Genomic DNA, 26,814 nt, shown 5'->3' on the forward strand with positions numbered 1-26,814 from the left:
AATTTTAAAAGCATGCTATAAATTTAAAGCACGATTTAAAGCATGCTTAATAATGTGAACGCATTTTTGCTTTATTAAAATGTCTTTCAAATTATGTTTACTTGCTTTAAACATGCTTTAGCTGCTATAAGTGCATAAATAATAGAATAAAAATTATGCACAAATATTTGAGTATTAAAACTGAGGATTTTGAGCGGGTAGTGAAAGTGAAAGTTCATCCGTATGTGAGAAAAACAACAACATGACGTTTTGTTTTAAATTTTGTTTACAACTCTACCTTTGATGTTACCGGCAACTTGCTTTAGTCAAAGCATGCTTTATTCTAGTGTGAACTTAATTAGCTATTGCTACTTAAAAAAACAAATTTAAAGTAGCTGCCTTTCCCTGTACAAAATCTTAAAATATTCTTGCCATTTTTTATTTTAGTATATTTATCTGTTGTTTTTCATGTTGTTACTATCACGTGACAATGCTAATAAAGCCTATTCACATATGTATTTTTGTGTTGTTGTTTGTTATTAAATGTAGATAAATAGATAAAATAAAGTTATTAGTAATATTATACAGTTTGGCATTACTGAATTATAAGAATTATGTACGTCTTTACTGAATCTAGTTTCTGAGAATTTATAGCGACAAGATTAGCCAAAAGCTAATTATTAACCCATAACTGGCAAAAACGAGCCTGCATATTTTTCTGGATGTTGAACAAACTCGTCCCCAGTGCCTTTTGTCTCTTTTTTTTTTTACTGAACGGCGAGACGAAAAGACACTGGAATCGTAGGCCGAAAATGGCCAATATATGGCCAAATTATGCGAAAAAATAATATAATATATGCGTGACGTTCTGCATCGTCATATTATAAAGATGGTGCATTCAAGCGGGCTTCTTGTGTTCACTCGGATTCAAGTTCAAGTAAAGTTAAGCGAAAATGAGTAGTACACGCGTTTTTGAAGTTTTAAATAGAATCCAGGTTGCACTTGGTAGGAATTCATTTCCTGATATGAACTTTAAACTAAAGCAAATAAAATGCTTAGAAGCAATTTTAAAAGGAAGAGACGTTTTAGCTGTTCTCCCAACTGGATATGGGAAATCGATCATTTTTCAGTTGTTGCCAGATTTTCTTTCAAATGAAGAGAAAGGAAGTATGATAATTGTTATCACTTCCTTGAATTCGATTATAGATGACCAAATGAAATTTTTAAAAAAAGTTGGAATGGAATGTTTTCACTTGAAAAGTCCATTTGACATTGAAGAAGCAAGAACAAATTTGTTCTCTGATTCCTATCCTGACAACGAAGTTGATAATACTGCACTACCAGATTTTTCAATAAAAAAATTTAAAATCTTGTTTTGTCACCCTGAAGCAATTCTAAGTGATGTGGGGAGAAACTTACTAAAGACAAACACACTCCAGAAAGAAGTAAAAGCCATTGTTGTAGATGAAGCACATTGCATAGACACTTGGTAAGTTTTTTCTAATATGAAACTGTTGTTGAAAGCTGTAGCTATGCTCAAACTCTTTCATTTTTTATTTAGCTGATACTTCATATGTAGCTATTTAAAAATTCGGGTTTAACTCCCGAGAAGGGTTATTTATATCTTCATAAAAAAAATAATGTAACTAGCTATATATATACATATATATACTATGTCTATAAAAATTCTAGCAAATATAACCAACATAGATATATAATAAATAGAAACTGTGCCAGTTATATAGTTTATATATTGTTAAATTTCAGGGGTGATAGCTTCAGAAAAGAATTTCTTAATCTTGGAGCCATTAGATCCTTTTTTCTGGACATTCCTGTGCTTGCCCTAACAGCAACTTCTACAGTTAAAACAACAAGCAGAATAAAAAGTGTTCTTGGAATGAAGGATTGTGTTTTTTTGACTATCAATCCAAACCGCTCAAATGTATTCCTGGTTAAAAAAAAAAGATACCACAATTCATATGGAATCGAAGGTATCAAAAAGATTTTGTTATCGATTGGAGAAGATTTAAAAAAACAAGCGAAAGCATATCCACAGACTATCATATACTGTAAATTAAAGTATTGTGGCTATGGGTACAAACTTTTTGAAAGTATAATCGGCCCTTTGCAATATGTAGGAGGCGAATGTAAACCATCCAAAAGTTTGTTTGTGCAATTTCATGCACCCCAAACTAAGTACATGAAGCATGAAATTATTTCAGAAATTTCAAAAATCGACAGTAACATCAGAGTCATTTTTGCAACTTCTGCCCTTGGTATGGGCGTAAATGCACCTAATATGAAACAAATTGTACATATTGGCCCTCCTCCAACATTGGAGGAATACATGCAGGAAATAGGCAGAGCAGGTCGCAGAGGACAGGATGCTGTAGCTGTGTTACATTACAACAACTCTGACATTAGTATTGATAGAATTACGAAGGGATTGATTGACAAACAGATGGCTGAATATTGCAAAAATGAAAGTAGCTGCTTGAGATCTTTGTTGTTGCAGCATTTCAAACATAAAGCACCACCACAACAAAAATGTTGTATTATATGTCATCCAGAAACCGACTATGGTAAACATGATCACGTCTTGGTCAGAGAAAAAGTACAACGTAAAATTAGTGAAGTTGATTTGCAAAAATTGTCACAAGAATTTAATAACCTGCTTGCAGATTTGGATGCAAATTTAACAGATGATCCGCCAAGAGAGTTTTTTGGTCTTAGTATGGATACTAAAGAAATTGCGGAGAAGTTTTGTATGATATTGGATAATGTCACTGAAATTGAAAATGAAGACAGCCTTTTGGGATTTGGTCTTTGGGACGAAGATGTATCGAAAAAAGCATATGAGCTGATACAAATTTACACTACAGAATTACCTTGAGTATGAAAACAGTATATGTAATTGTTACTTTTTCTTGGGACACCAAATTTCTATTTATGTATAAAGAATACCTTATTTGTACTTTTTAACCATGCATCAAGAATTGAGCTTTTTACATAAAAAATTGTTTCACAAAAAGATTAAAAAAAGCATTTCCTAGTCAAGACTTTGATTTCAAGAAAATGCAAATAATTAGTACATTTACAAGTAGCAATTAGTACATCTGTCTGCAAACGTTTTGTACTTTAAAGCATATATATACCTTGAAAGAATTAATTTTTGTGACGATGCAGGTGTGAAATCCTCAAAAAAATAATCCTAGTAAAAATATACCCTATTTAAATATAATGTTCAGTTATATACCAGACATATTTTTTTGGTGAAGTTTTATCCAATTGTTATAGTCATTTATATTGAGATATTTCATTGGTGACCTTTGTATATCCGGGAAACAAGCGTGAAATCGTCCAGCTGAATGTTCAAAGGGATTGAGTTGAATTAACTCTGTAATCATTCCAAGTTCATCATTGAACGCACTTGGAGCTGTATGCTGTGTACTATTTCTATGAATGTTTAGTTCCTCATCCACTTTTTCTACAACAGTTCTTATACCAGTTGTGGCTTTGCATATGTCACTAATGCTTTTGAGAGTTTTGTTTGCTCCAAGTCTTTTGACAGCATTCTTACTGATGCAATTAAAAATTTCTTGAGTCAGGTCATCTTCTATATTTTTTCCATTGCCACCAGTCCAATTGTTAAAAAATCCCCATTTCAACTCATTAGAAATTCTCTCTGAGGATAAACATTCAATCAGTGCTATAGAAACAAACATTTCTAGTGCATACTTACTGTAGGCGTTCATCGATTTGAAGATAGTCATTAACAATTTTTGATTTGTGAGATTCCTTTCTCCATCTCCTTCAGCAGCAGTATCTTTTAATTGCAAAACAATGACAGCTAAATACATGATCATCAAGGAGTAATTTTTGACGTAGTCTTCTTCTTCTCCAGGGTTGGGTGCCTGATCTCTTTGGAAAATGTAGGCATCAACAAATGCTCCAATAACCGTGTCAAAATATACTTTTATATCTTCATCGCCTTTATGCGACATGTTAGACATAAATTTGTGCTTTGTTGGGTATTCATCAACACTTTCCATCCCAAAAAAGTTCAATAATGCAACTACAATGTATGCTTGACCCACACTTAAAAAAAAATCTTCACATCCATCATATGAGTCATGCACCTTTTTTGGTGTCACATTTTTGCGGTTATATTTTTCACGAAAATATTTCAAAGTTCCCAACTGATTAAATGAGTTACTATCATACATCAATGAATAACAATATTGCAATAAGGATGCTTTACAATGCCACATAGCTGGCTTGAATGGAGAGCAGTGCTCAAATCTATCTGATGGAGTGTGTGCACCTGATAATAAATCTTTTGCACCAGCAAACCTAACTCTTGTAAGCTGGTCCCCAGAAAAGGGAATTTTCATTTCCAACATAGGATCATCTTGGGTGTCTTGAACATGTGCACCTGGTTGATCTGGTCTTGCTGCATCTCCAGCCGGAATAACTGGATTATACAAATCCCTTTGCTGAATGTGACCAGCTTTTTTGAATATTTCAAATACCCATGACTCATATTGTCGCAATATTTTCACACAGTGATCATATTTGGCTTCATTGGCATCAATAATAGGTAGTGATATGATATGTGATCTTTCAGTCATTTCTTTTGAATATATGTGTTTAATATGATTTGGTGTGACTCTTTTCAAAAATTTAAATTTTGGAAGATATTTGATACATACACGACTAATCAACACTTTGAAGTTTTCTCTCAATCTTCTTAGATCAGTATTGGATAGTAGAAAAACTGAGCGGGAGCATGTTGCCAAATCTCGCAATGGCCTATCATTTTGTAGGTGGGTGAAATTCAACCTATTAACAATGATGTTAGATGCGAACATGTGTATATCTTCATTTTGTAATTCTTTTGTCATATGGGAACGTAAAACTCTAATATCCCAATTATCCCCTGTGCCTCTCAACGTCTTTCCATTCTTAACTGCTTCAACTGCTTTATCACAAAAATGTCCACCGATCAAATCCAGTAAGTATGGTTTACGAGATGAAGATAATGTAACCCCTAAATTATTCAATCTCTCCAGAAGCTAAATAAAAAAAAAGACACAAACATTAGAAAGTGATTTTCTAGTTAATTTGTTTCTGTATAGAATATGTGAAAATTCCTACTAAAGCAAAATATATATATATACTGTAATTTGTCAAAATAAACATTCATGGAATATACGTATTGATATTATATATATATATATATAATACCTTTTTACTTCCGCCACCTTCAATCATCAACACCGTGTTTATTCTTTGTACATTTGACAACTTGTTCCATTTAATGTTCATTAAAATAGCATAGATAAAACAGAATTTCACTTTCACATTTTCTGGAGTTTCATCGATATCATGTTTTGATCCAGCAATAGCAGACAAAATATCAATGAAAAAAGGCTGACATTTCTTCATTTCATCCCAGATACTTTTCATAGAAAAATTTTTCAAATCTTCAAAACCTTTTCCCAATAAAACACTTCCATTCTCCATTTTACAAAGATCATCACTTTTTCTTGACATGTCGGCTGTTATAATCGACTTTGTTGCATAATTGACACTAGGTATTAATGCTAAGGAATTTGCCAATGTCCCAGATAGTCTTGTTTGTGCAGATCTTATCACATATTCGCATTGGTTTGTTGTCAATAAACTTCCCTTATAAACAGAACTTTGTTTGTTGAACACAGATGTAGAATTTGTAATGACTGTACTTTGTGTTGGCAATTGTTGACTGACATTATCTGTAGTAGAGAACTTCAGTCTTTTTTTGGAATTGGCTACAAAAAAAACTTTGCAATATTATTTCTCCTACAAAAATTGATTTTATATTTTGATTGTATATAATGCAAGCAATATTTTTTTCAAGTATATATATATAATATATGAAACATTTTGATTATTATTTTTTAAATACAGTTCTCTGAGGGTATACAATTACCTACCTTTATTAGTTTTTACAAATGAGTTGTTCACACTTTTAGGAGAAATTGCCATTCGTTTAACAACATAATTTTTAGTTGATGATGATTGTACTGACTGACATTTTTTGCGAAAACTGATAACGTTTTCAATAAATCTTAAACACTTTCGGCATATAACATCGTATGTTGCGTCAGATACTATGATTCCTGTGACAGTTTCAATTTTAGCTGGCAATCCATCTGCCACATTGCTTCCACCAAAAATACGTATGTATCTCCCACAGTTACTTTCTCCACAGAGTCTACAGAATCTTTGCTGACCATCCTCAGTGTTACCATGAAAATATACTTTCTTTGGAGTAGTATTTTCTTTTCCTGGAAGTAACAAAAAAGTGCACATTTTAAAACTATATCCATGTAGCCTATCTATTTTACCAAAATAATACAAAAAAGATATTAGAGGGAACGCACATATGCTCATTACAATACATAAGGTAAACACGAAATAGATAAACACAAAGAAGGTACCAAAAGACAGAAAAACGTTGATGTATTTTTACATACCTTTGTGCATGACATAGTATCGATACACTCGAAGGCATTACTGATATTTTTACCACCAAAATTATAAGAGTAATGAATTGACTTACCATAGATTACGTGAGACTTTCATTTTCCAAATGTATTCTTTAGGGTAAATTGCAGGGTAAATTGCAAATGAATTACAGAAGCCAACAATGTTTTTAACAAATTTAGTGACCAAAAACAACTGAAAATAAAAACAACAACAAAAAAATTTCTATCACTTCTTATACACCATTTTCTTTCATCGTCGAAATGTGCTTGCATGGTTACGGCATAATTCTTAGAAATGCGTATAATTACGGTAATTATACCCAACCAATCAAGTGCAGAATTCCGGCCTACGATTCCAGTGTCTTTTCGTCTCGCCGTTCAGTAAAAAAAAAAGAGACAAAAGGCACTGGGGACGAGTTTGGATGTTGAAGATAAAAAAAGTTTTGCTGGCTGCCTAATTTTAACCCTAATTTTTTTGAAAACAATATTTAGCTTCAATTTAAGAAATTTAAGATTATTGTTTCAGATAACATCTAAGAAATGAACCTGTAAAGGTCCTGTCTGCTGCATTTTAGAGTGCTGAAATAGGTAAATAAGCTAACGCTTCTTGGGCTTTGCACCAGACCCGACTTGGGGGCTTACATCGCAGCCCTAGACCCCAGCTGTTTTAGCACGCGCAGTTTTTGCTATGCAAATATTGCGCGTTGGCTTCGCTTCGCTTCGCAAATCCGCCTAAGGAGAAAAAAACCTGTACCGCCCCTGACACAATAATTTTGAAAAAGGAATTCCTTTTCTTTACTAACTCTACAAGCAATAATGTTCCAGTATCGTAAACAGTCTTTTTGCAAAGTTCGACTTATTCTTTAAAGTACACATGTTCAAGCTTTGCAACATTTTCCAAGCCCACCTTTTTGACATTTATTCGTTGTTCCTTAAGATATTCTTAAATTGTTAAGTACATGGCAGTATGCTTATAAAACATTCTTATATCAAAAAGCGTGTCACTAGACGCCACACGCTTGCCATCATGCAACAGGGTCAGTTAATTTTCATTGTAGCTGAATTTTTCATGACTAAAATTGAATTTCCCTTTTTTTAAGGTGTTCAATTTGTTCCCAGGTAACAATGGAGTTTTACACAACAGAACTCTCTGTTTTCCCGACTTTTTCTTGATGAAAATTTCCTTGACTCTCCTAATTTTTCAAATTGGTGGCCACCATGTTGACAAAAGATCCATAAATAAGTTATAAAAATTCTACTGCATATAAATGCATTTTTATATACAATAAGTAATAACATTCCCACTCGTCAATAAAGCGGAACGATAAAAACGGAAAAATACACTACGAAACATAAATAATTTACAATAAACCTCGTTTTCATGTTTATTGTGGCATTAGTTATGTATATTTTGCGGAACCAGAACAGATATGCGTTTTTGCAAGAAGAAAAATTAACCGAGGCTGGCTTAACTGAACGATTTAACTTTCATTGACACAAACACCTCCGTAAGAAAAATCCGCCTAGCGCCAACTTAAGCGTCACAAGCTCCATAGACATTAGGATCGGCGTTGAAACGAGAAATATTACCATATCGGTTAAAAAATTTTTCATGCGAAAAATAAAAAAAATTTAGAGGTCCCATTTAGGCTTTTGACAATTTAAAATAAATTTATTAAAAACACCGTTAACCACTAAAATAATTCCACTATAAATTTGCTAAAATAAATACAACCTGCTTCTACTGTCTGCACGAGAACGTCTTGGCTACCGAAAACTTCGCCTACACGGAGAGCGTTCCCTTCGTTAAAGCTGGTGTAGGTGAATTCGTCTTCTGAGATTAAATCAAATATAATTCACTAATGTGATCCTTTGCTTTCTAACCACCATATTTTGTTTTGTTTTGACCTTCCTTCGGATGATACAGCAAAGACACACTAGCACGCAGAATACGGCCATGTAAGTGAGGAGGATCTCCGAACGTCCAAACAATCCACCATTGCTATTGGTCATCAGACGCTCTACGTCGGATCCCTGAAAAGAAGAAAAGTAATACGAATTGGTTCAGGTTCTCTCTACAGCGCTAAATTTCTATCCGTTCACTTAGTTAACTTTCCCTGCAATTCACTTAAGGTACATATCAATTGCGCTTGAATTCTGCAACTGTTGAATACACAAACCAATTCTCAGGTGATAGAAAACTAAATTTGTACTCACTGCTTTTTGGTGACCCCGGGAAAAAGGTTTGGCGGTGCAGTTCCATTTCTAAAAAGCGGTTTACTCCACTTCAATGATGGACACGTTGGTAAAGGTCTCGTCTTTAACTCATCTCCGTCCTTCTCGATCACTTTCGAATACAAGTGTAGTTTGTTACCTGCAATGAGATCACAAGAGAATATTTCCTCGAGGTTCCGGCAACTTTAAAAATACGTTACCTTAAACAATTTATCTATCACAAACCCGTGTCTTTTTTAGCAGTTACGGCTGTGCAAGTTAGAAATTTGCTCATTATTTTGAAACTCCGCTACCTCATCCCATATTTTAGAAGAAAAATGTTTTTCAGCATTTCGATTTTTCCCTAGATATGTAGCTGAAGGAAGTCACCACATCTGGATATGAGATGCTTTTGTGTTAATTGTACACAAAACATATCTACTAACCCTCACGACGATAGGGAATGTTCAACAAATCCTGATCAACAGGATCACTTGATAATTGCAGAGAGGAAGGAATTTCTGACGCATCTAATGTATAGTTCAACATATGGTCAAGCAGCCAAAAGCAATCTAAAAAATATCAGGATAAGACTATGAATAGATTGTCTTTATAGTGGAACGTTTCTTTACAGGGTTATTGAGACAAACTTTAGGATATAGGACACAATCAAATACATAACTTGTATATGTGAAACATAAAATTGAAAATTTATTTGTTTACAATGTCGAATATTTTACTTTCAAAAAACACAAAATTGAACGATCAAAAGAAATCACTAAAATTCTATAGCAAGTTTACAACCACACAAGTTTGTATGTTTAGAATTAGTTCTAAAGCATTTTTGCTGAAAGTAACAAAAAAAAAATTCTAAATTCAGAAAACATCCTTTCGTACCTTTTTCCATGTGAGCAGAATCCAGACAATTAGAATCGCCATAAACCACAATCCTTCCAGAAAGAGGTTCCTTTGGATTATAGAATCCAAGCACTGGCACATCCGCGATTGTATTGCTTTCACCAAACACAACTTCGTCAGCTTGACTAACCAGTTTCGAAGCACGAAATAAGGCACCATCTTCAGGAAACTTACCAATGGTGGTACCAGAAGAATACGGTACTATAACAAAGCATAAATATCAGATAACACATATTTGGCCAACAAAAAACGTAATGTACACAAAAAAATTTGTACCCTAAAGGGTTATGAATATCTGCACTTGGTCTCTCATATTATAGAACACCTCTGGTGGCAATTTTATTCCTATTCCTCTCATTGAGACTGCGCTATGATTTTACATTATACCGTACATAAGACCTCCCTAATTGTAATAATCAAATACCTTCTCTCCCACCAATATCTAGTGTTCCTCTCACAACTTGATTGGTCACTGCTACCCCCCATGACTTCATGAGTTCGTTCATAGCTGGTAGGTTAGCACCTCCTGTTTCAGGTATCCACCACTGGCGTGTATTTTCATCAAAGAATTGAATTTTCTTCATCACTTCGACATTGTACCACTCTGCAATTACTATCACTGATAGTTTGTTTTTAAATATGTCGTAATGTAGTTTAAGAATTTCCTCCGCAAAATATTCTTCTTCTAGATCAGTTAGCAGTAAAACTCCTAAACGAAAAGTTCTATTTTCAGGAAACAAAAAATCCACTTCATTGGAATAAATAATCTATCAGTACGTAATATAAACCGCTGAAAACTAGGTAAAAGAAAAAATATAATACCGTATTCTTTGGCATCAAAACATGTAAAAGGAGTACCTAAAATAAAAGTTATACAGTTGAAGTGTGTAACGAAAGCAAACAGATCGCCTCAAACTTATTACCAACCTACATCCATTAACATTTGTACATAGTTTTTGTAACCATGTGCTGTATTTATAGACATGACTTTTTATAGAGTACAAAAAAAATTACAAAAAACATTTTGACAAATAAAATATATTACCCAATACTTCAACAAAATATCCTTGCTTCCTAAGATGTTGGTATAAATCTCTATAGTTGGTGTGCACATGATCAGCGTTCCTAGTTTAAACAGAGTTTAAAAGTTAACTTCAATGCAACAGTGTAAGAATCTATTTCAGATTCCAAAACATTTTCCAATGATAAAAAAAAATTTAAACCTCGCCCAAAGCCTGCTCATGCTGTAAGCTTTGAAATTAAGTTAAGGCTTTTAAGAATTACAGAGCTTAATGTTTTTTAAAGCATGCAATTTCGCAAAAATGGCCAAAACTCGCAAAGATAGCAAAAATTTATGCTCGAGAAAAATTTTACCCTAAAGGTACTTTAAAAAAGAATTCAAAAAACCATAAAATACTGTTTCCAAACAGGGTAAATATACAGGAAAGCAAAGATAACATACCAATCAAGTGGATCACTCTTTATATTTAAATTATCGCGAGGAAAATAACCAGAAGGATATCTCAAATTGTGAAATTGGTCCCATAAAATTCTTTTGCTATGATGGAAAGTAAATAACAAGTAAAATAATGTTGCTAAACCAGGCAAACCTAAAACCTAAAACATCCCGATCATATCATATCTTATATTCATTGATCAGTGCTCTATACTTAATATACTCTTTGTGACAGATGGCAAATGATTAATTATTTCTCTTACTTTCTAGGTGGAGTTGGTATGATTTTAACTTTGAGAGGAATTGAAACTGTTGAAATCTGTTCTTCTTCACCTTCGGCCTGTAAAAAAAAGATACAAGGAAATAATTAAACACACAAAGTAATATCAAAAATTCAAAGTCAACGTTTACGAGAGGCCTACTCTGAAGAAGAAATATATTGCATCCTGATACAAGAGGTTTCCTCTAGAGTTGAATTGTGCTTCATTCGCATTGTTATGTGGAATTACAGAGCATTGGAAGACAAAAACACATTTTTATAGAAAAAAGACAGCAAATAAAATGAAAACAGCCTAAATAAAAAATGAATGTTTTTGACGCAGAAGATGCAAACCAACCTTTGCAGGTGATGTCACATTTAATGTAATTATTCCTTTGGCAAAACCTTCCCAATCCGCAGCGTCTTTAGAGGCAGTTATATGCACCGCAAAATAACCAGCCCATGGCCATAAATTTTCAGAATATGAAAATGCAACCTACAAAAAATAATGTCACTGTTAAGTGCAGACATTCATAAAGTTTGAAACTCTTTAATTAGTAGTTTAGGCATATATGGCACATTTGGTCAATTTGGGGCTTAACTAATCAGTATTCTGCTGATCAGAAAAATAAAAATCAACTCTCCTTTGTACAATAAAATTTCAAAATTCACCCTTCAAAAAACTACTTGTACCACTATAGTACTATGTTAAATTTAGTTAAAAATGTTTGGTAGCAAGTGGGATACCGTTCATGGTCGCCCAAGTGCAAGTCCATAAAAATTCTGGGCTGCAAAGTGCCACCTAGTTAACCAAAAAACATTCTGATTCATGTAATATATGTTTGATGTCCTCAAAAAAAAACATGAGTTTCATAAAATGAATTTTCAAAATCAAAACATTTAAAAAAAGATTATCGCATAAAAATTCTTTATCAATAAGCGAAAGTTCATTTTCTGGACTTCAAAAAGGTTTCAAATTCTTTCATTAAATCTTTCCAAATGTTAACCAACAAAATTAAAATAACAAATTTTTCATTAACAAGGTGCAGCAAGGATGAAAAATATCTATGATTATACTTATGGCTTACCTCAATGTACTGGCCATTATCTCCCTTGAATGGTTCCCATATAGGCTAGATATAAAATCAATTCATAAAGAGCATTTTTATTTTACGCATGATGATAATTCTATTAAAAAAAAGTGAAAAAAAACTAACTTGTCCTTTGATTCTTCCTGACACACCCATGCCATTTAAGATGGTAACCTATAATTATAAGTAGTTTTTTTAGTGTGAAACAATTAAGCATTATTCTTCATAGGTTTCAGAAGATTATTAACAATCTTTCTTGGACTTGTTGATTAAAAAAAAAAGAATGAGGAAAAAACATGTCATAAACACAAGCTTTTTCATTAATGCAAATCCATTCTAGTCGGCTTGTTCTGCCCAATCTTAGGACGCTGCCCAATCTTTGGACATAAAATTGCCCAGTCTTAAGACTGGCTGGCCAGTCTTAAGACTGGGCAGGGCGTCACAAGATTGGGCAAAAGACCATGTTAGGCCCATCTTTGGCGCCTTTTAGATTTTAAAGAAGGGATGTTCCACACAACCTCTGTTTTTTGCAAGTCCCAACAAACATTCTCAGGCACATTAAAACATCATATTTTGGGTACTGTTGAATTGACCCGGCCAGTTTTTGGAAAATCGTAGCTAGCTAGGTAGCTGGTAGAGCATGTGTTATACATTTAGCATTTATATACAGCTTGTAGTATAGCGGCTAAATTTTAAAAATAAAATGTTTATATTTATAAAAAATCAGAAAAATCGTATTCAACCATATTATTAGTTAGCTAGCTGTTAATTTCATTGGATGAGATGTTTAGCCAGCTAGCGAGCTGTAGCCAGCTAGCTAATATGGTTGAGTAGCTTCAATTTTTTAAACATATAATACATGGTATACATAAGATTTTGGCCTTTTGATTTTCCAAGAAAAGTTTCAATTTAAAGTTCCTATTAAGAGGTAAATTCTAGAAATTTATTGTTCTGTTTGTCTTTCACAATTGTTCTAAGATTGGGCATGTACGTCCATAGATTGGACAGTCCAGTCTTAAGACTGGCTACCCATTTGTTACTGTTGGAAGATTGGCCTGGCCAGTATTAACCCTATTCGGTCCGGGGTTTTTCGAACATACTATGACCGGGGGGGGGGGGGGCGGATTCCGCCCCCCCTCAATAACTTTTCATAGGGTTGTTCAAATTGAATCAAACTTGGCACACTTATAGTACGTCATAAAAGGAACAAAATGGCGCCAAAAAAAATTTGCTTGCGTCAGCACATTTTCTGTGACGTCATCAAAAGCTTAAAAATTGGTAAAAATGCAACTATCTGCTTAAAATATAATTACTTTTGTTCTAGAGCGAATTTTTACATTCTGTTTGAAGTTTCTTAAAGCTAAATAAAAGTTATTTAACATATCTTCCGGTTTTTACATGGATCTGATAAAAAATTGCCAAAAATTGCCCGAAAAACCGTTTTTTTTCCGATTTTTGGGTAAAATTCGACAAAATCGGGAAATCGGATTAGTCACGTGTTCAAATTGATCAAAATGATTCTTCTTAATGAAACAAAGTTGTGTTGCAAGTTTCAAGTTCTAAGGATAATCCTAACAGGAGTTATTATATTTTCTCCATTATAAGGATTTCATAGAGATTTTTAGGGGTAGTTTCGAGTAATGGCCAATATCAAAGCCTCTGAAAGGTATGGGACCTAAAAAATTTGCATGCAGGTGTCTAATAGATAAATGTTGAAACTCAGTAAGTATCATAGCCATATAACAAAGCAATCAGAAGTTATTAAAAAAAAACCGTCAGGGGGGGCGGAATCCGCCCCCCCCCCCCCCCCCCCCCCCCCGGACCGAATAGGGTTAAGACGGGCGCATTCCAAGATTGGGCAGAACAGGTTTATCTAAACATTGGCAATGAAAATTACCATTAACAATAACAGTTTGTTTTTTAAGATAAAATGAAGTGAATAACTTACATTAACAAGAGTAGGAAGGGCACCATAATAAATGGGCTGAGTGCAGTAAGGCCACATGTAAGGACATTCTGTTAAATCAATGTAGCTTGGACTTGCACTATAAACAAAAATTAAGTTTAAAAATAATTTTTTGAGGAAACTTTAAAAATTAGAAGAATTTACGAAACAATAAAAAAACCCTGTAAAACATATAAAGAGAAAGGAATTACTTATTGTTTCAGATTATTTACATAAGTATATACCTTGCATGAGGCGTGTAAGTACTTAGTACTCTGTATGCTTTTATCAAATCTAACTTGCCATGTCCTAAAATGGTATAGCAAAATATGAAGGTTTAGCAATAAAGCCATACATAAAAACAAGGAAACAAAATGTAATACCTTGTTCAAACATGTTTGCATCTGGTACTCGTACAGCAGAAGATATTAAAGCTTGTTTTACACTTGCAGGATTGATTTGTATTTTTTTATGAAGCACTGAACTATAAAAAATTAATTCATTTATAAAACACATAACAATTAAAAACGTTACTTTTTATTATCAACGAACAATAAAATGTTGAAGCTGTTACTGACAAATCATGATACGCATGAGAACTTATTTTCTTAAGAAAACTTTTAAAAAAATCTTAATTTTCATGAGAACTAGTTTTCTCAAGCAGGTTCTAAGAGTTTCTAAGCTACTTTTTGCACAAAAAAGCAATGATTTTTAATTCATGAACATTAATCCTTTAAAATAATAAAAGTGTCAAATTCTTTATTAAAAGTGCATTGTTTAAAACCTTAAGAACAATCATATATTGAAATTTACCTAATCAAAAGTGATATAGCTCCTGCAACAACTGGTGATGCAACACTAGTGCCTGATAAGGAACGACAGCCACCCCTAAAATAATAGTTGTTGTAAAATCAATCAAAAATACTATTACAAATAGTAAGGGAAAAACAAGATTTTTCCTCTTAATGTTTGTACATTTAAAAAAAGATTCCAGCACACAAATTTTTTAAAGTTCTTTGAAAGAGGTTAAACTTATAAGATTATTTTTTAGATGCCTAAGCTCAAGTTATTTTTTAATATACCACACCTTGTACTATAAAAAACAAGAGGCACACAAATCTTACTTTAAACTAGAGCATCTAACACCAGCACCATAAGTCACAATGTCAGGCTTCATTCGTCCATATCCATATGGTAATTCCTATACGTAAAATAAAAAAATGTACATCTCTTTTTCAGTAAAAACTCAATTAAGAATACTGGCGTTAACCAAAATTGTTTTAATTTAATTGCAAATTTTAAGAGCAAGGCATAGCTGTGTCAAGCAAAATGTTTTGTACATAGCATATCTGAACTTATTTATAATTAAAACGAAAAATACCCATCAGCAAGTAAACCTGATAATTTAAAATGTAACTTTGAAAGAAAAGTATTTTTTGAGGAAACTTCATTGGTGCTATATTAATTTAAAATATCAAAAATAACTATAATGGCTAATTAGGGGAGAAAATAGCTGATAGTGTTGCTACAAGACAAGTTTAGCGCAATTTAACAGAATCACACTTTATCACAGATAAATAAAAAAACAAAGAAGAAAACTTTAGACAGATACTATAGTGTAAGGATACACTGCAAGCTTATTTGTGAAACTTGTTATAGAAGTTTTGGGTCCTCTCCACAATTTTTATTTTGCCAGAATTTCTAACAACAAAAAGAAGTTTTTACATTTCCCTTAATATATGTAAAAAAGAGTCACTTTTATCATTTTGTGTAACTCCTACATTTAAAAGTTTTTATTCTAAAATTAAAATTACCCAAGTTGTCATTCCTCTAGAGGAAAATTTTGCAATCTGGTCCTCAAAATCGATACCACCAACACCAATAACGTCCATTTGATCTGCAGGATTGTTTAAAGTTCTAAACAATAACATGTTTTATTATCAACTTTTTTAATAAGGTAAGTTTTAAGGTAAGTTAAGCTACCTAAATCATAAATGTAGTCAGTACTAGTAAACAAGTACAAAAATATTATCTAACTCCAGAAATTTTTTATGTTTAAAATACAAAATATACAAATATATAACTTAAAGAATCACCCATAAAGTGGTCCATCATTACCAATAGCAGATACCATAATAACATTATTAGCTGTTAATTCAAATACCTAAAACATAACATTTAGTTTAGAGGGATCAGACAGTCCCAGAAATTAGGACTTCATACCTAAAATTAAAGCAGGAGTATGGACAATATACTTCATATCACGCATTCCAACATATCCATGCAAACAGTTCCTCTGACTCAAATTTTTATTTTATCTATTTTTGTAGACAAATTTAAATCTCCGTTTAAAATTCATAATAATGAAAATATTCTCATATGGCAAAATATTTTTATCAAAAACTATCAGTATTTTGTAAAATCAGCAATATTATACAAAGTAAGCAACCTATATAAGTATTCAACTGAAATTTCCTGATTAATTAACCTGTGCTCTTGCCGAATTAAAAGAATTAGCACAAAACATTATTTTGTATTTCCACTTTTCAGTAAAAATAATTTTTTAGGATACAAACATTAGGTCGTTTAGTTACCTTGTCAACAAAAGGTTTATCCATAAAATCAGGACCACCAATACTTAAATTTAATATATCAACTTTTTTCAGTAACGCGTAGTTAAAAGCATCAAGAAACCAGGAAGTATAAGAGACCTAAACAGAATAGTTACAGAGCATAAATAATTGTTGAATCTAATGAAAACACTTGAAAAAGTGAATAACTAATTTATTGCTTACTTGTTTGCTTGTAAAAACTCGAAACACATAAAGGTCAGCATCAGGTGCGAAACCATAACATTCACGGTCTGAGGCTATCACACCTGCCACAAACGTACCATGACCAACACCTAGGGTAATGTTGGGAATTACAAAAACTTGCTAATTCAAGTCACAGCTATAGTAAAAAAAGGAATTTACCATCACTGAGTGTTTTTTCGTCAGTCCAATCACTCCGGTCTTTAACATTTTTGAAGTGTGGATGGGCTTTGGGTAACCCAGTATCAAAAACAGCAACTTTTACTCCCTTTCCTATAAATTAAAAAACAAAAAGATATTTCACATAAGAATTCAAAAAAAACTGATTTTACCTGAATATCACAAATGTTTATTCCTTCAGTTTTAGAAACAGAAATATAAAGTCAGTTTAAAAAGAAATAAACTCTTTTCAGCTCTGGTAACAGTGTATTGCCATTGATATCTGTTAATGGTTATTTTGTTGCAACAACCAGAGATAGATGATGCAAACAATCAATAAAAAAAAAGATTCGCAATTCTAAAATTTTTTTGATAGAATGATTTAAAAAAAAAGGCAAATTTGAACTCTGTTTATTTTGATTGTTGAGTAATAAAACAAACCTCGATATCCTAGACCCCACAAAATATTTGCTTGCATAGCCTGTGTAATCTACAATAAAAAAAGTTCAATCTTAAGATTACATAAAACTATTTTCAATAAAACATTTTTGTGCCGAAAAAACTCAAATCACCTGTCTTGGTAAAGATCTCAAAATTTTTCTCGATTTATGGGAAGTAGTAGAATCTTCTGCATACTAAAATAAAATGATCTGTGGTAATCACATTGATTTTCTTTGAAAAACAATAATCAACTGACTTCAAGAACATACCGGATCAAAACTTGATCTTTTTAATTTTCTAAAATGAATGAACAGAATAGTTAGTAAACCTAAAAAAAAACCATTGATGCAAAAAAACTATTACTTTTTCTTCCCACATTATATGTTTATGATTTAAATAAATTATTTCTTACTTACCTGGGGAACCAATTTTGTGCATCCATATGATATGGATTAACATTCTTCAGCTGTCTAGTCACTTTTCTTTGGTGGGTAACAGATCGAATGAATTTGTCTTTTTTTAAAGCTTGTATTTTTTGAGCAGGATCAAAAGGTATCTAAACAAAGTTGGAAAAAATACTGCAGATATTTATTGATTCTAGCTTAAGCAGAAAGTAAAATGCACTCCCATTTTTAGTTCGAAGAGAACTGAGGTAATTAATTTATATGCACAATTCAAGTCAATCATTTAGGGCGAGTGTAAAAGAAAGTGCACATGATTTTTATAATCAATATATCATCTCTAAATAACATTTTTATAACCTGATAGGTAGACATTAATAAATTAATTTTTTCAAAAAAATTTCAAGGTCGTTTGAGGTTTAGGTGTATACAAAATTGCTCCAGTCTCTCCTGATGTTTTTTTACAAAACGGCTGAAATTTTTTTGTATAATTTTTTTGGCCATTCTTCCCAGCTAAGCTGTATCTAAAAAGGGTTTTTGTTCAAAATCTTATAGTTTTATTACTATTTCATATATATATTATAATACCTGTATACGTCCGTCTGTCTGTCACGCAAAACGGTAGCTTAGCTGCGCAAGTAGCGAAACGCACGCAATGTTGTATAAAAAGGACGGGCAAACCCGTGGATTTTTCCACGGGCTAATGACTAGTTCCTTCAAATGCTACTTTTCAACTTGTTTTCTTTCACATAGACGGCTGTATTTGTAATTTAAACTTGTTTTTACAAAATAAAAAAAAAGTTTTTAGATATATTATTCAGCTTTATATAAAAACAGCTCCCCTACACAGACATTATTGTAAGAGAAAGTTCAAATGTAGGTACCATTTTATCAAAAATAAACACTGAGAAAAAGAGATTTGAAGTTTTTACTCACATGTGGCTACTTGAGGCATTGAAATAACACTTGACAGGTTTTTTATTTTTAAAAGCGTGATATTTTTCTCTTTGGAGGGTGAGGAAAATATCAGCTCTTTAAAATTGTTTTTTGTTTGAAGGAAACATGCACATGTGAGCACATAAATGAAAAAAAAGTTGTTGGATGTGGAATTTAAAACTAACACGGGAAAAAGTAGAAAAGTTCTATGCGTCTCTTTGCTGGTGCATCCATTTTTTTCTGCGTTTTCTTTTTATTGAATTCAAATAAGGGTTGTGATGATAGTTTGACATTTTGTAAATGAGATGACTTTCCATGGCTATAAAGATGTTTTATTGTGACAATTCTCAAAGGGAAATAAAATAAAGACACAGATATTTGTCACTTCATTGTGCATTTTTTTTTTGAAAGTTTGATTAATTTGCGGGATAACACTTCTTCGGTATAATACAGAAACAGTGTTACAAAAATCATCACAGCGTTATAAGTAAGTACACATAAACAATTCATAATTAAAAAGCTTAGTATATTTTGCCCTAATTTTACGAAGAAAAAAAGTAAACGAAAAAAATCATTTTTTTCCTTAACACTTGCCCTAATAACCTTGTGTATTTATGCAACTTGTGTCAACAGTCTTATTTGTTTAGAATCAAAATTAGGTCTCAGATTACTATTTTTGATGAATGTTTCCTTGGCTGTATGTGAAACTACGAAGTATCAATAATTCTATGTTTTTTATTGTAATGCTTTCTTTAATATGTTTAGAAGTGTTGTTCAGGCCAAAATATCTTCCTTTTCGTAATTATATCTCATATGGTTATGCTATTATTATTTCAAATTCAATACTTATTAATTTAATTGCAGCACTTTTCTTGTTTTCAACATTAAAATTCTTAAAAACAATTTCTATATCAGTTTTTCACAAGATTTAGTCTTTATGTTACAAGGAAAACTACACATATTCTCTGGATTTTATGTATAAGGGTTGGGGGTAGATTTGGCACTGTAGTAAACAATTAACAAATAAATTTTATTACTGTTCTTAAGAACTTTTTTTCTACTTGTATATCACAATGATAAAGGAAATGTTTTACTTTTTTTTCAAATACAAAGTTTTTTAAATACAAGAAGCCCTGGGGGCTCTAAGAATTTCCGCTTGCTACCAAAATATTTAATGACAACCTGCTACGTGCCAAACATTCGGAGAGGTTCTGAAGATAAAGCACACAAGTGACATCATATCATACAACAAACGCAAACAAAAAGAAACGTGTCATAATAAACTCACATTTTAAAAGAAATTGCTAAGAAATTGCTTACAAAAAATACAGCTTATCATTCATGGTTGAAAGTCTTGCGATTGAACTGTTTATGGTCTTAAACAGCATTTAGTTGACAAAAAATCAAAATTTTGATGTCACCATCATGTTCAGCATACTTCATTTGTTAACTGTGCCAAATTTTGTTGAAAATAAAGTAGTTTTAATTTTTGGACCAATTTTTGCCTAAAATGACATTTAGGTGACAAAAATCAAAATTATGATGTCACCATTATGTTCAGCATACTTCTTTTGTTAACTGTGTCAAATTTTGTCGAAAACAAATACCAATTTTGGCCTGAAACGTCATTTAGATGACTTCCCAGTACTTGGGAGCTTTGGTACGAAGATTAAATCTGTGACGTTGCATTTGACCATTTGTGACAGGGTTAGTTAGTCAGTCGGTTTAACCAATACTATCCTCCTCTCAGAAGAACATGAAATCCCAGGGTCGATTTTTTCTCAAAAAATACTCCGAAAGAAAAAAACGACGGTTTTAAAGAATTTCCTACGCCTTCGGGCGCAGAAATTCAATAATATTTGCTATTAGGCGAATCCAACTTAAATTTTTATGTGATTTATAACAAAAATTAGCTACTTTCGCTAAAATAGTTATAGGTAAATAGTTATAAAAGTAAAAAAACAAGACAGATTATTATTGTCGTAACACTCCTTAGTTATCATTATGATATGTTTAAAATTATGCTTGCTAAAGTCTAATATGCAACAGGTAGAATACACTTGTCGCAACACCCTCTTCTGTTATGAATTGAAATAAATAATTGTAATGCCACAAAAGACTTTAAATATTGTCAACTAAACTATGGTCTGTAAAAAGATATTGCACTTAAATTTAGATTTTCTTATAAGACTGTACAAACAAAATTAAAAGAACACTAAAATTTTTTATCAAAATAACTTGTTTTTTTTTTCATTATTTAAGTGGGAGAAGAATAACCCACTGTATAAATTTCGAATCAGCTTAAGTATAAATTGCTATATAACTTTCAAAACAGTATAAGAATATTTTTTGCTGTATGGCTTTAAACAGAACAAGACTAATTCTTCCTGTATAACTTTCAACTTTCAACACAAGAAAATTTCTTTCTGCATAACTTTAAAAAAACAAGTTTTTGAGCATGCAAGTATTTTTTTTTCACCTGGAGTGCTAGTTACATTTTTTTAGTTAGTATTATTTGTTCTTCGCAACTAAAAAATATAAACTACAAGCATTATGCCAAAATACATAAAAAATGCTTGTTGTAACACCCTCCTTCGTTATTTTTGTACTATTTTTTTGTTGCTCCAACCATACATTCTTGATAAAATTATATTTATTTTGCGGGCCGACCAACAGTAAGCTACAACTAATCAAGTTGGAGTCGCCTTTTAAGTAAAATTTTAACTACACACACAGAACATAAACAGATCACAACAAAATGGCCACGAATTATTTAATAGTGTAACTTTTGAACGGTTCACAATACAAAGGCAGTTTCTGTAAGAAGAAATTTTTTCCTCAGAAAATTAATTTTTTTAAGAAACATGGTTCAGCCCTATTAAATGCTTTACATTACAGGGGACCCAAGGTACTTTTACAAGTTGGACATACTTGAAAGATTTTTATAAGAAATTCCCAAAGACATATTCACTTTTTATTAAAAGTTCATGTAACCCCAGACATCGTTTTTTAAATATTTGTTTTTCTTGCCGCCTTGATGGCCTCTTTGATCTTCTTATTCGTTAAAAATTTCAGGCTAGCTCCAGTCCTTTCTAGTGGCATGTGACCCGTTTACGTAGTATTTCAGTAGTGCTCACAAATCAATGACTTTTACTCGCTATTATTAATGACTTTCATAGCCAAAAACAATTAATAACTATCACAACAAAGTTAAAAAAAATCAACATACTTTCCACCTTGATCTCTGTACTAATGATATTTTTTTTAAAAAAATAATTCAACAAATATACTAGCCATCTAAGCAATAAAACAAAAAAATAAAATCTTAGCAGCAGGTTTGTGGAGGATTTCTTTTATTTCAAATTTGAAATAATTTATTTCAACAAACAGGTTGTAAAAATTACTGATCTATAACCTGTTGACCTAGGCGGGGCATGGTGCTCAAGTGAGTATTGCCAACCTTGTTCTCAACAATCCTTGGGGACGAGGTTGCCTAAGTTACTCAGTAGATGGATATATTTTTTGTTAAAAAATATTAAAAAAAACAATAGAAAAGAATACTATTTTAATTCATCCCATGATACAGAAAGAGGAAGAAATTACTGTCTAATTAAAGTTTGTTTTTATGATATTCTTTTAATATGTAGAGAAAACATTAACATAGCCTAGTAAACTAAACCCATCATTTTCCCTTTTGCGATAGCACTCTGAAATAAGCAGGGTTACAAAAGTAGGACAGACATCGAAGCGCGAGAGCAGAAAAGAGAGACAGGTATCCTGTCTTCGTCAACGCTGCTCTGCACCTCCATGATTAGACAAACCCTCATAATTTGCCATTTTTAGCATCGATATATATAGCTATATTTCCACTTAGATACTTGTGGCAGCTTCTAAATTTTTAAACTTACAAAAAAACAAAAAGTGTTTTAGCCACCTCCCAAATAAAGAATATTATTTTTGCTGGAGAAAAGCAAAGTAAAATAAGAAAAAATATAATGGTTAATTGCGTTAACCATATATTATAGATAAATATTAAAAATATTAAATATAAATATTAAAGTTCAACACGGCATTTCATTAAATATATTTTAGCGTTTTCTGCAATGATTTAATCAAACTACATTTCTGCAATGATTTAATCAAACTACATTGGTGACAAACTGTTTTAAATGATGCAAAATGACGCAAAATCTTTTTTACTGTTTTTTTACTAAGTTTTTTTACTAAGTTTGTTGTTCGTGCATTACTGTAGGAGGCAACTGAGCTATGCTCTGGAAAAACAAATACTTTTTTCCGCTGTTATATCTTTGGCTATTTCTTACACATCTAATCTCACAATGCCTAGGGACTTTTTATGTGCGATTATACCACGTCAAATAATTGCCAACGCGAAGGTACTTGTTTTATAAAATATGTCCGTAATTAGCTCAGCAAATGCCGAGTGCCGTATCAAATTACAAAGGTTGTTACCGCCCTTAATCCTATTCGTGCTGGAGGGGAGGGGTGATGCAGCCCCCTCTCCCTTCCATCCTCAACTTTTTCCATAACTTTTTATGGGCTTATACTCACACCTTGATATTTATTTGCCTTCCAAAATATATCCTTTTGAAATAAAAACCATACACAAAAGTGTGACATGCTGAATAATCATTAACTTTTGCAACCTGCGTCTCAAACAAAAGTCCTTTGAAATAAAAATCATGCACAACTTGCGTTTCAAATAAAAAGTCCTTTGAAATAAAAACTATGCATATTTTATTTTTCGTTTAATTGCTTAGCTATGTGAGAACATATGCAGAATTATTTCTATTTTTTTAAAAAAAAAGTTGTTCATAAAGAACTTTATGCAGAATTATTTTAATTTTTTTTAAAAAAAATAATTGTTTGTGAGAGCTTTCGTTTCACTTTGCAGCGCGAAGGTATATGTTCTGGCTATGCAGTCAACTATAATTAAAGCGCTACCGAAAAATACGTAATTTTAATCAAGCCTCATAATTCTGCAAATACTGCTATGATTCTTCAAATACAGCTTGCGCATCAAAAGTTTTTTTAGTAAATAATTAATTAAGTTTTAATCCAAAGTAGCATGTAACATTTTGATTTTTTCAAAAATTATTTGTGCGTAAAATCCAAATCCAAGTCTTAAAAAATTTCTTGATTTTTGCATTGGTTTATCAAATATTTTAAAAATACATACCTGCAGCACTGTGAAGTCACTTGGGAAGTCAGAGGCCAGGTTTGTTCTACGCACTTCTCTCCATGAGCTGTTCTTAAAGTTTTTAAGTGCATTCTCAACATAAGTATGTCTTTGCTTTTCATCATAATAGCCATTAAATGATACAATAAATTCTAGAACAAAGTAACCAGACAATCCAAGGTTAGGAAGAATAGAAGAAACAGAAAAACTTGTAGTGCTAGCAAACGTACAAAAAAGAAAATGAAAATTAGAACTAATATAAAGGGGTTGACAAATGTATTTTCGTCAATTTATGTTGACATAATCTAAATAAACATCATTCTTAATATATTATTATAAGCTATAGACAACTTTCATTGTGATGCGTCGTGTTGTTTCTTACACAAATCGACAGGTAAAATAATGCAGGCAATAAGTCGTCCATTCCATTCTAAATTTTATTTTCAGTTAGAGGCATCTTTTGACCTTGAAATTAGAATATACCTTGCATGAAGTTTGGATTTATATCATTTATCAGTGAAAAGAACATGCCGTTAAATACCGCAGCTACTCCAACCAAAAATACTATACCAAAATATATGGATCATATAGTACTTGATTAATAGCGTGTGTATATATACACACTACCCCGCATATAATAATGCGGGTAAGATATTCAGGTGTTTGTTTACATTTAATCTCCGGGGGAAAGTTCCAAAGCGCACGTGTTTTCATCGTTCATAGAAACTTTTTTATCAGAAAAAAAATTATTATATTTATTTTATTTACTGCGACAATCGCCTGGAGTTCATTTTCCAAAATAAAAGAAATAAACATGGTAAGAGACTATTAATTCTTTGTATAAATAAAATGCCCATTTAAAATCGCATTAAATTGTCTTTAAATTTAAAAGCTCAGTAGGAGTACAACGATTTGTTTCATAATATTAATTATTAAACAGCAAAATAGGTGAGTCAAAATAAAACCAACACAAGATTTAATTATTTATAGGATTCTCAACACAATTCAAGGCATCTTAACCACAAAGAATTAATGAACTTTACTCGACTTCAAGCATTCAAGCCTAAAATAAGGGAGCCTATGAGTGAAAAACTTATGCACAGTAAAAGTAACGAGAATTGTGCAAACCCTTTAAGTAACAATTTCATACCACAACTAACTAGCCTAAAATGCTGGGATTTCTTTTAAACGTTGGAAGTAATCCATGCAACGGGGAGACTTACATTGGAACCTATGAAAAGCCTGGAAATCACTTTGCAATGGCAATAGTTTCTGACAGAACTACCTGCACATATGATGATTCGTTGGGTTGGATGGCCCCAATTGAACTAAAAGATCTCCTTGACCAATACTGCAAAACGCTATACTGGCGTTATACTGCGCTATACTGGCGTTACGTTTCACATATCATATAGTAGCATATACTATATACACTGTATATGCTTGAATATATGCATATTTGGTCGGAGCAGCTGCGGTATTTAACGGCATGTGTGAAAAGATGCTAGTAGTCACAGTACAAAAGTTTTTAACCATAATTTGACTTTCTTCACCTACGGTCTGCTTTTTTTGCCTGTCGATTTTTCTTATTTTTTCCATGCATGCTCAAGAGATCTCGGTAAAACGTAAACCTTGAAAGTCATCTATTAAAAAGCTTACCATTTTGAACAATTGAAGATGCATAGTCATATGATTTTCCTTTCACAACTTCTTCAGAAGAGCATTCAACACCAATAAATATTTGAAAATTAGGATTCCACATACCAATACTTATCAAGAAGAGGCATATCGCCACCTTGTACAAGAAGGGTTGGGAACTGTACGGAGCCGTCATTGGTGTTTTTTTAGGGTGAATACAGTTAAAAGTTGATGGAAAACATTAAGAAATAGTGTTTAATGCAGCAACTTAGTGCAAGGCACAGATTAAGGTGGCTAGCTAGCTAAAGAATAGAGCGAAACCACATCACGGGGTTTTAGTTTAGTATTTTGTCGCCGGACCAGACAGCCATATTTGTTATCTTTTGTATGTGCCCATCGTTGATAAAAGAATCACAGGAAAAAATTAAATGATACACGGGCACCCGTGGCCAATCATACAGTAGCTCATATTGTAACTTCGAGCCTATTATTTAATAAGATAAGAAAGACCATGACAGTTAATAAAATGTAGAGCACCCTTTCCGCATTCCTCTCTTTCCAGGAGTTACTTGCAGGCTGCAGCAAGCATTGACAAATCTGAGCACATGCTCAGTTAACCCTAACGGTTTTGTCTTTTTGTTTATTTTGTAAACATAAAGAAATGGAATTGCTATTTTTAACCATGCGTCAATTTTAAAGTTGCTTGTACGTGTGGGATGGCTTTTCTAAGAGTTTTAAAGCAACTTTCAAATGCTTGTTATGTTTTGTAAGTAACGTGATGGAAAGAGTCATTGTTAGCAGGAAGTCCTGTAACATTCTTGTGTATCATTGTTG

At 32.2% G+C, this 26,814-nt stretch overlaps 3 protein-coding genes across 3 annotated transcripts; 1 reads left to right on the top strand and 2 right to left on the bottom strand.

Moving 5' to 3' along the window:
• Window positions 1-921: 921 nt before the first annotated feature.
• On the top strand, window positions 922-3,185 carry LOC130614580 (probable ATP-dependent DNA helicase RecS). The gene is made up of 2 exons (XM_057436005.1): window positions 922-1,468; window positions 1,747-3,185. Exons 1-2 carry the CDS (start codon window positions 933-935, stop codon window positions 2,870-2,872), a joined length of 1,662 nt encoding a protein of 553 aa, XP_057291988.1. The 5' UTR covers window positions 922-932; the 3' UTR covers window positions 2,873-3,185.
• Window positions 3,186-3,227: 42 nt separating this feature from the next.
• LOC130613409 (uncharacterized) lies at window positions 3,228-6,538 on the bottom strand. The gene is made up of 4 exons (XM_057434757.1): window positions 6,501-6,538; window positions 5,958-6,358; window positions 5,227-5,792; window positions 3,228-5,054 (listed from the first exon to the last, which is right to left on the bottom strand). Exons 1-4 carry the CDS (start codon window positions 6,536-6,538, stop codon window positions 3,228-3,230), a joined length of 2,832 nt encoding a protein of 943 aa, XP_057290740.1.
• A 1,214-nt stretch (window positions 6,539-7,752) lies between these two features.
• On the bottom strand, window positions 7,753-26,386 carry LOC130614626 (membrane-bound transcription factor site-1 protease-like). The gene is made up of 28 exons (XM_057436060.1): window positions 26,002-26,386; window positions 24,343-24,494; window positions 18,225-18,364; window positions 18,078-18,105; window positions 17,940-18,002; window positions 17,809-17,857; window positions 17,371-17,481; window positions 17,191-17,300; window positions 16,990-17,106; window positions 16,492-16,559; window positions 16,210-16,312; window positions 15,520-15,596; window positions 15,209-15,283; window positions 14,779-14,879; window positions 14,641-14,704; window positions 14,399-14,495; window positions 12,577-12,624; window positions 12,448-12,492; window positions 11,718-11,855; window positions 11,364-11,440; window positions 11,107-11,202; window positions 10,690-10,769; window positions 10,467-10,502; window positions 10,069-10,353; window positions 9,624-9,845; window positions 9,173-9,298; window positions 8,730-8,886; window positions 7,753-8,546 (listed from the first exon to the last, which is right to left on the bottom strand). Exons 1-28 carry the CDS (start codon window positions 26,174-26,176, stop codon window positions 8,534-8,536), a joined length of 2,853 nt encoding a protein of 950 aa, XP_057292043.1. The 5' UTR covers window positions 26,177-26,386; the 3' UTR covers window positions 7,753-8,533.
• Window positions 26,387-26,814: the final 428 nt, after the last annotated feature.

This window comes from Hydractinia symbiolongicarpus, chromosome 11, assembly GCF_029227915.1.
Source record: "Hydractinia symbiolongicarpus strain clone_291-10 chromosome 11, HSymV2.1, whole genome shotgun sequence".
Taxonomy (NCBI): Eukaryota; Metazoa; Cnidaria; class Hydrozoa; order Anthoathecata; family Hydractiniidae; genus Hydractinia; species Hydractinia symbiolongicarpus.

Excerpts from the sequence above, each read along its gene's own strand:
- LOC130614580 (XM_057436005.1), top strand. The coding sequence starts at position 933 with ATGAGTAGTACACGCGTTTTTGAAGTTTTAAATAGAATCCAGGTTGCA. Across the intron at positions 1,469-1,746 it reads GCACATTGCATAGACACTTG|GGGTGATAGCTTCAGAAAAG; the intron begins GTAAGTTTTTTC and ends GTTAAATTTCAG.
- LOC130613409 (XM_057434757.1), bottom strand. The coding sequence starts at position 6,538 with ATGCCTTCGAGTGTATCGATACTATGTCATGCACAAAG. Across the intron at positions 6,359-6,500 it reads ATACTATGTCATGCACAAAG|GCTACATGGATATAGTTTTA; the intron begins GTATGTAAAAAT and ends TAAAATAGATAG. Across the intron at positions 5,793-5,957 it reads ATTTGTAAAAACTAATAAAG|CCAATTCCAAAAAAAGACTG; the intron begins GTAGGTAATTGT and ends TTTTTTTTGTAG.
- LOC130614626 (XM_057436060.1), bottom strand. The coding sequence starts at position 26,176 with ATGACGGCTCCGTACAGTTCCCAACCCTTCTTGTACAAGGTGGCGATA. Across the intron at positions 18,106-18,224 it reads GCACAAAATTGGTTCCCCAG|AAAATTAAAAAGATCAAGTT; the intron begins GTAAGTAAGAAA and ends CATTCATTTTAG. Across the intron at positions 9,846-10,068 it reads AGATATTGGTGGGAGAGAAG|TACCGTATTCTTCTGGTACC; the intron begins GTATTTGATTAT and ends GCTTTGTTATAG.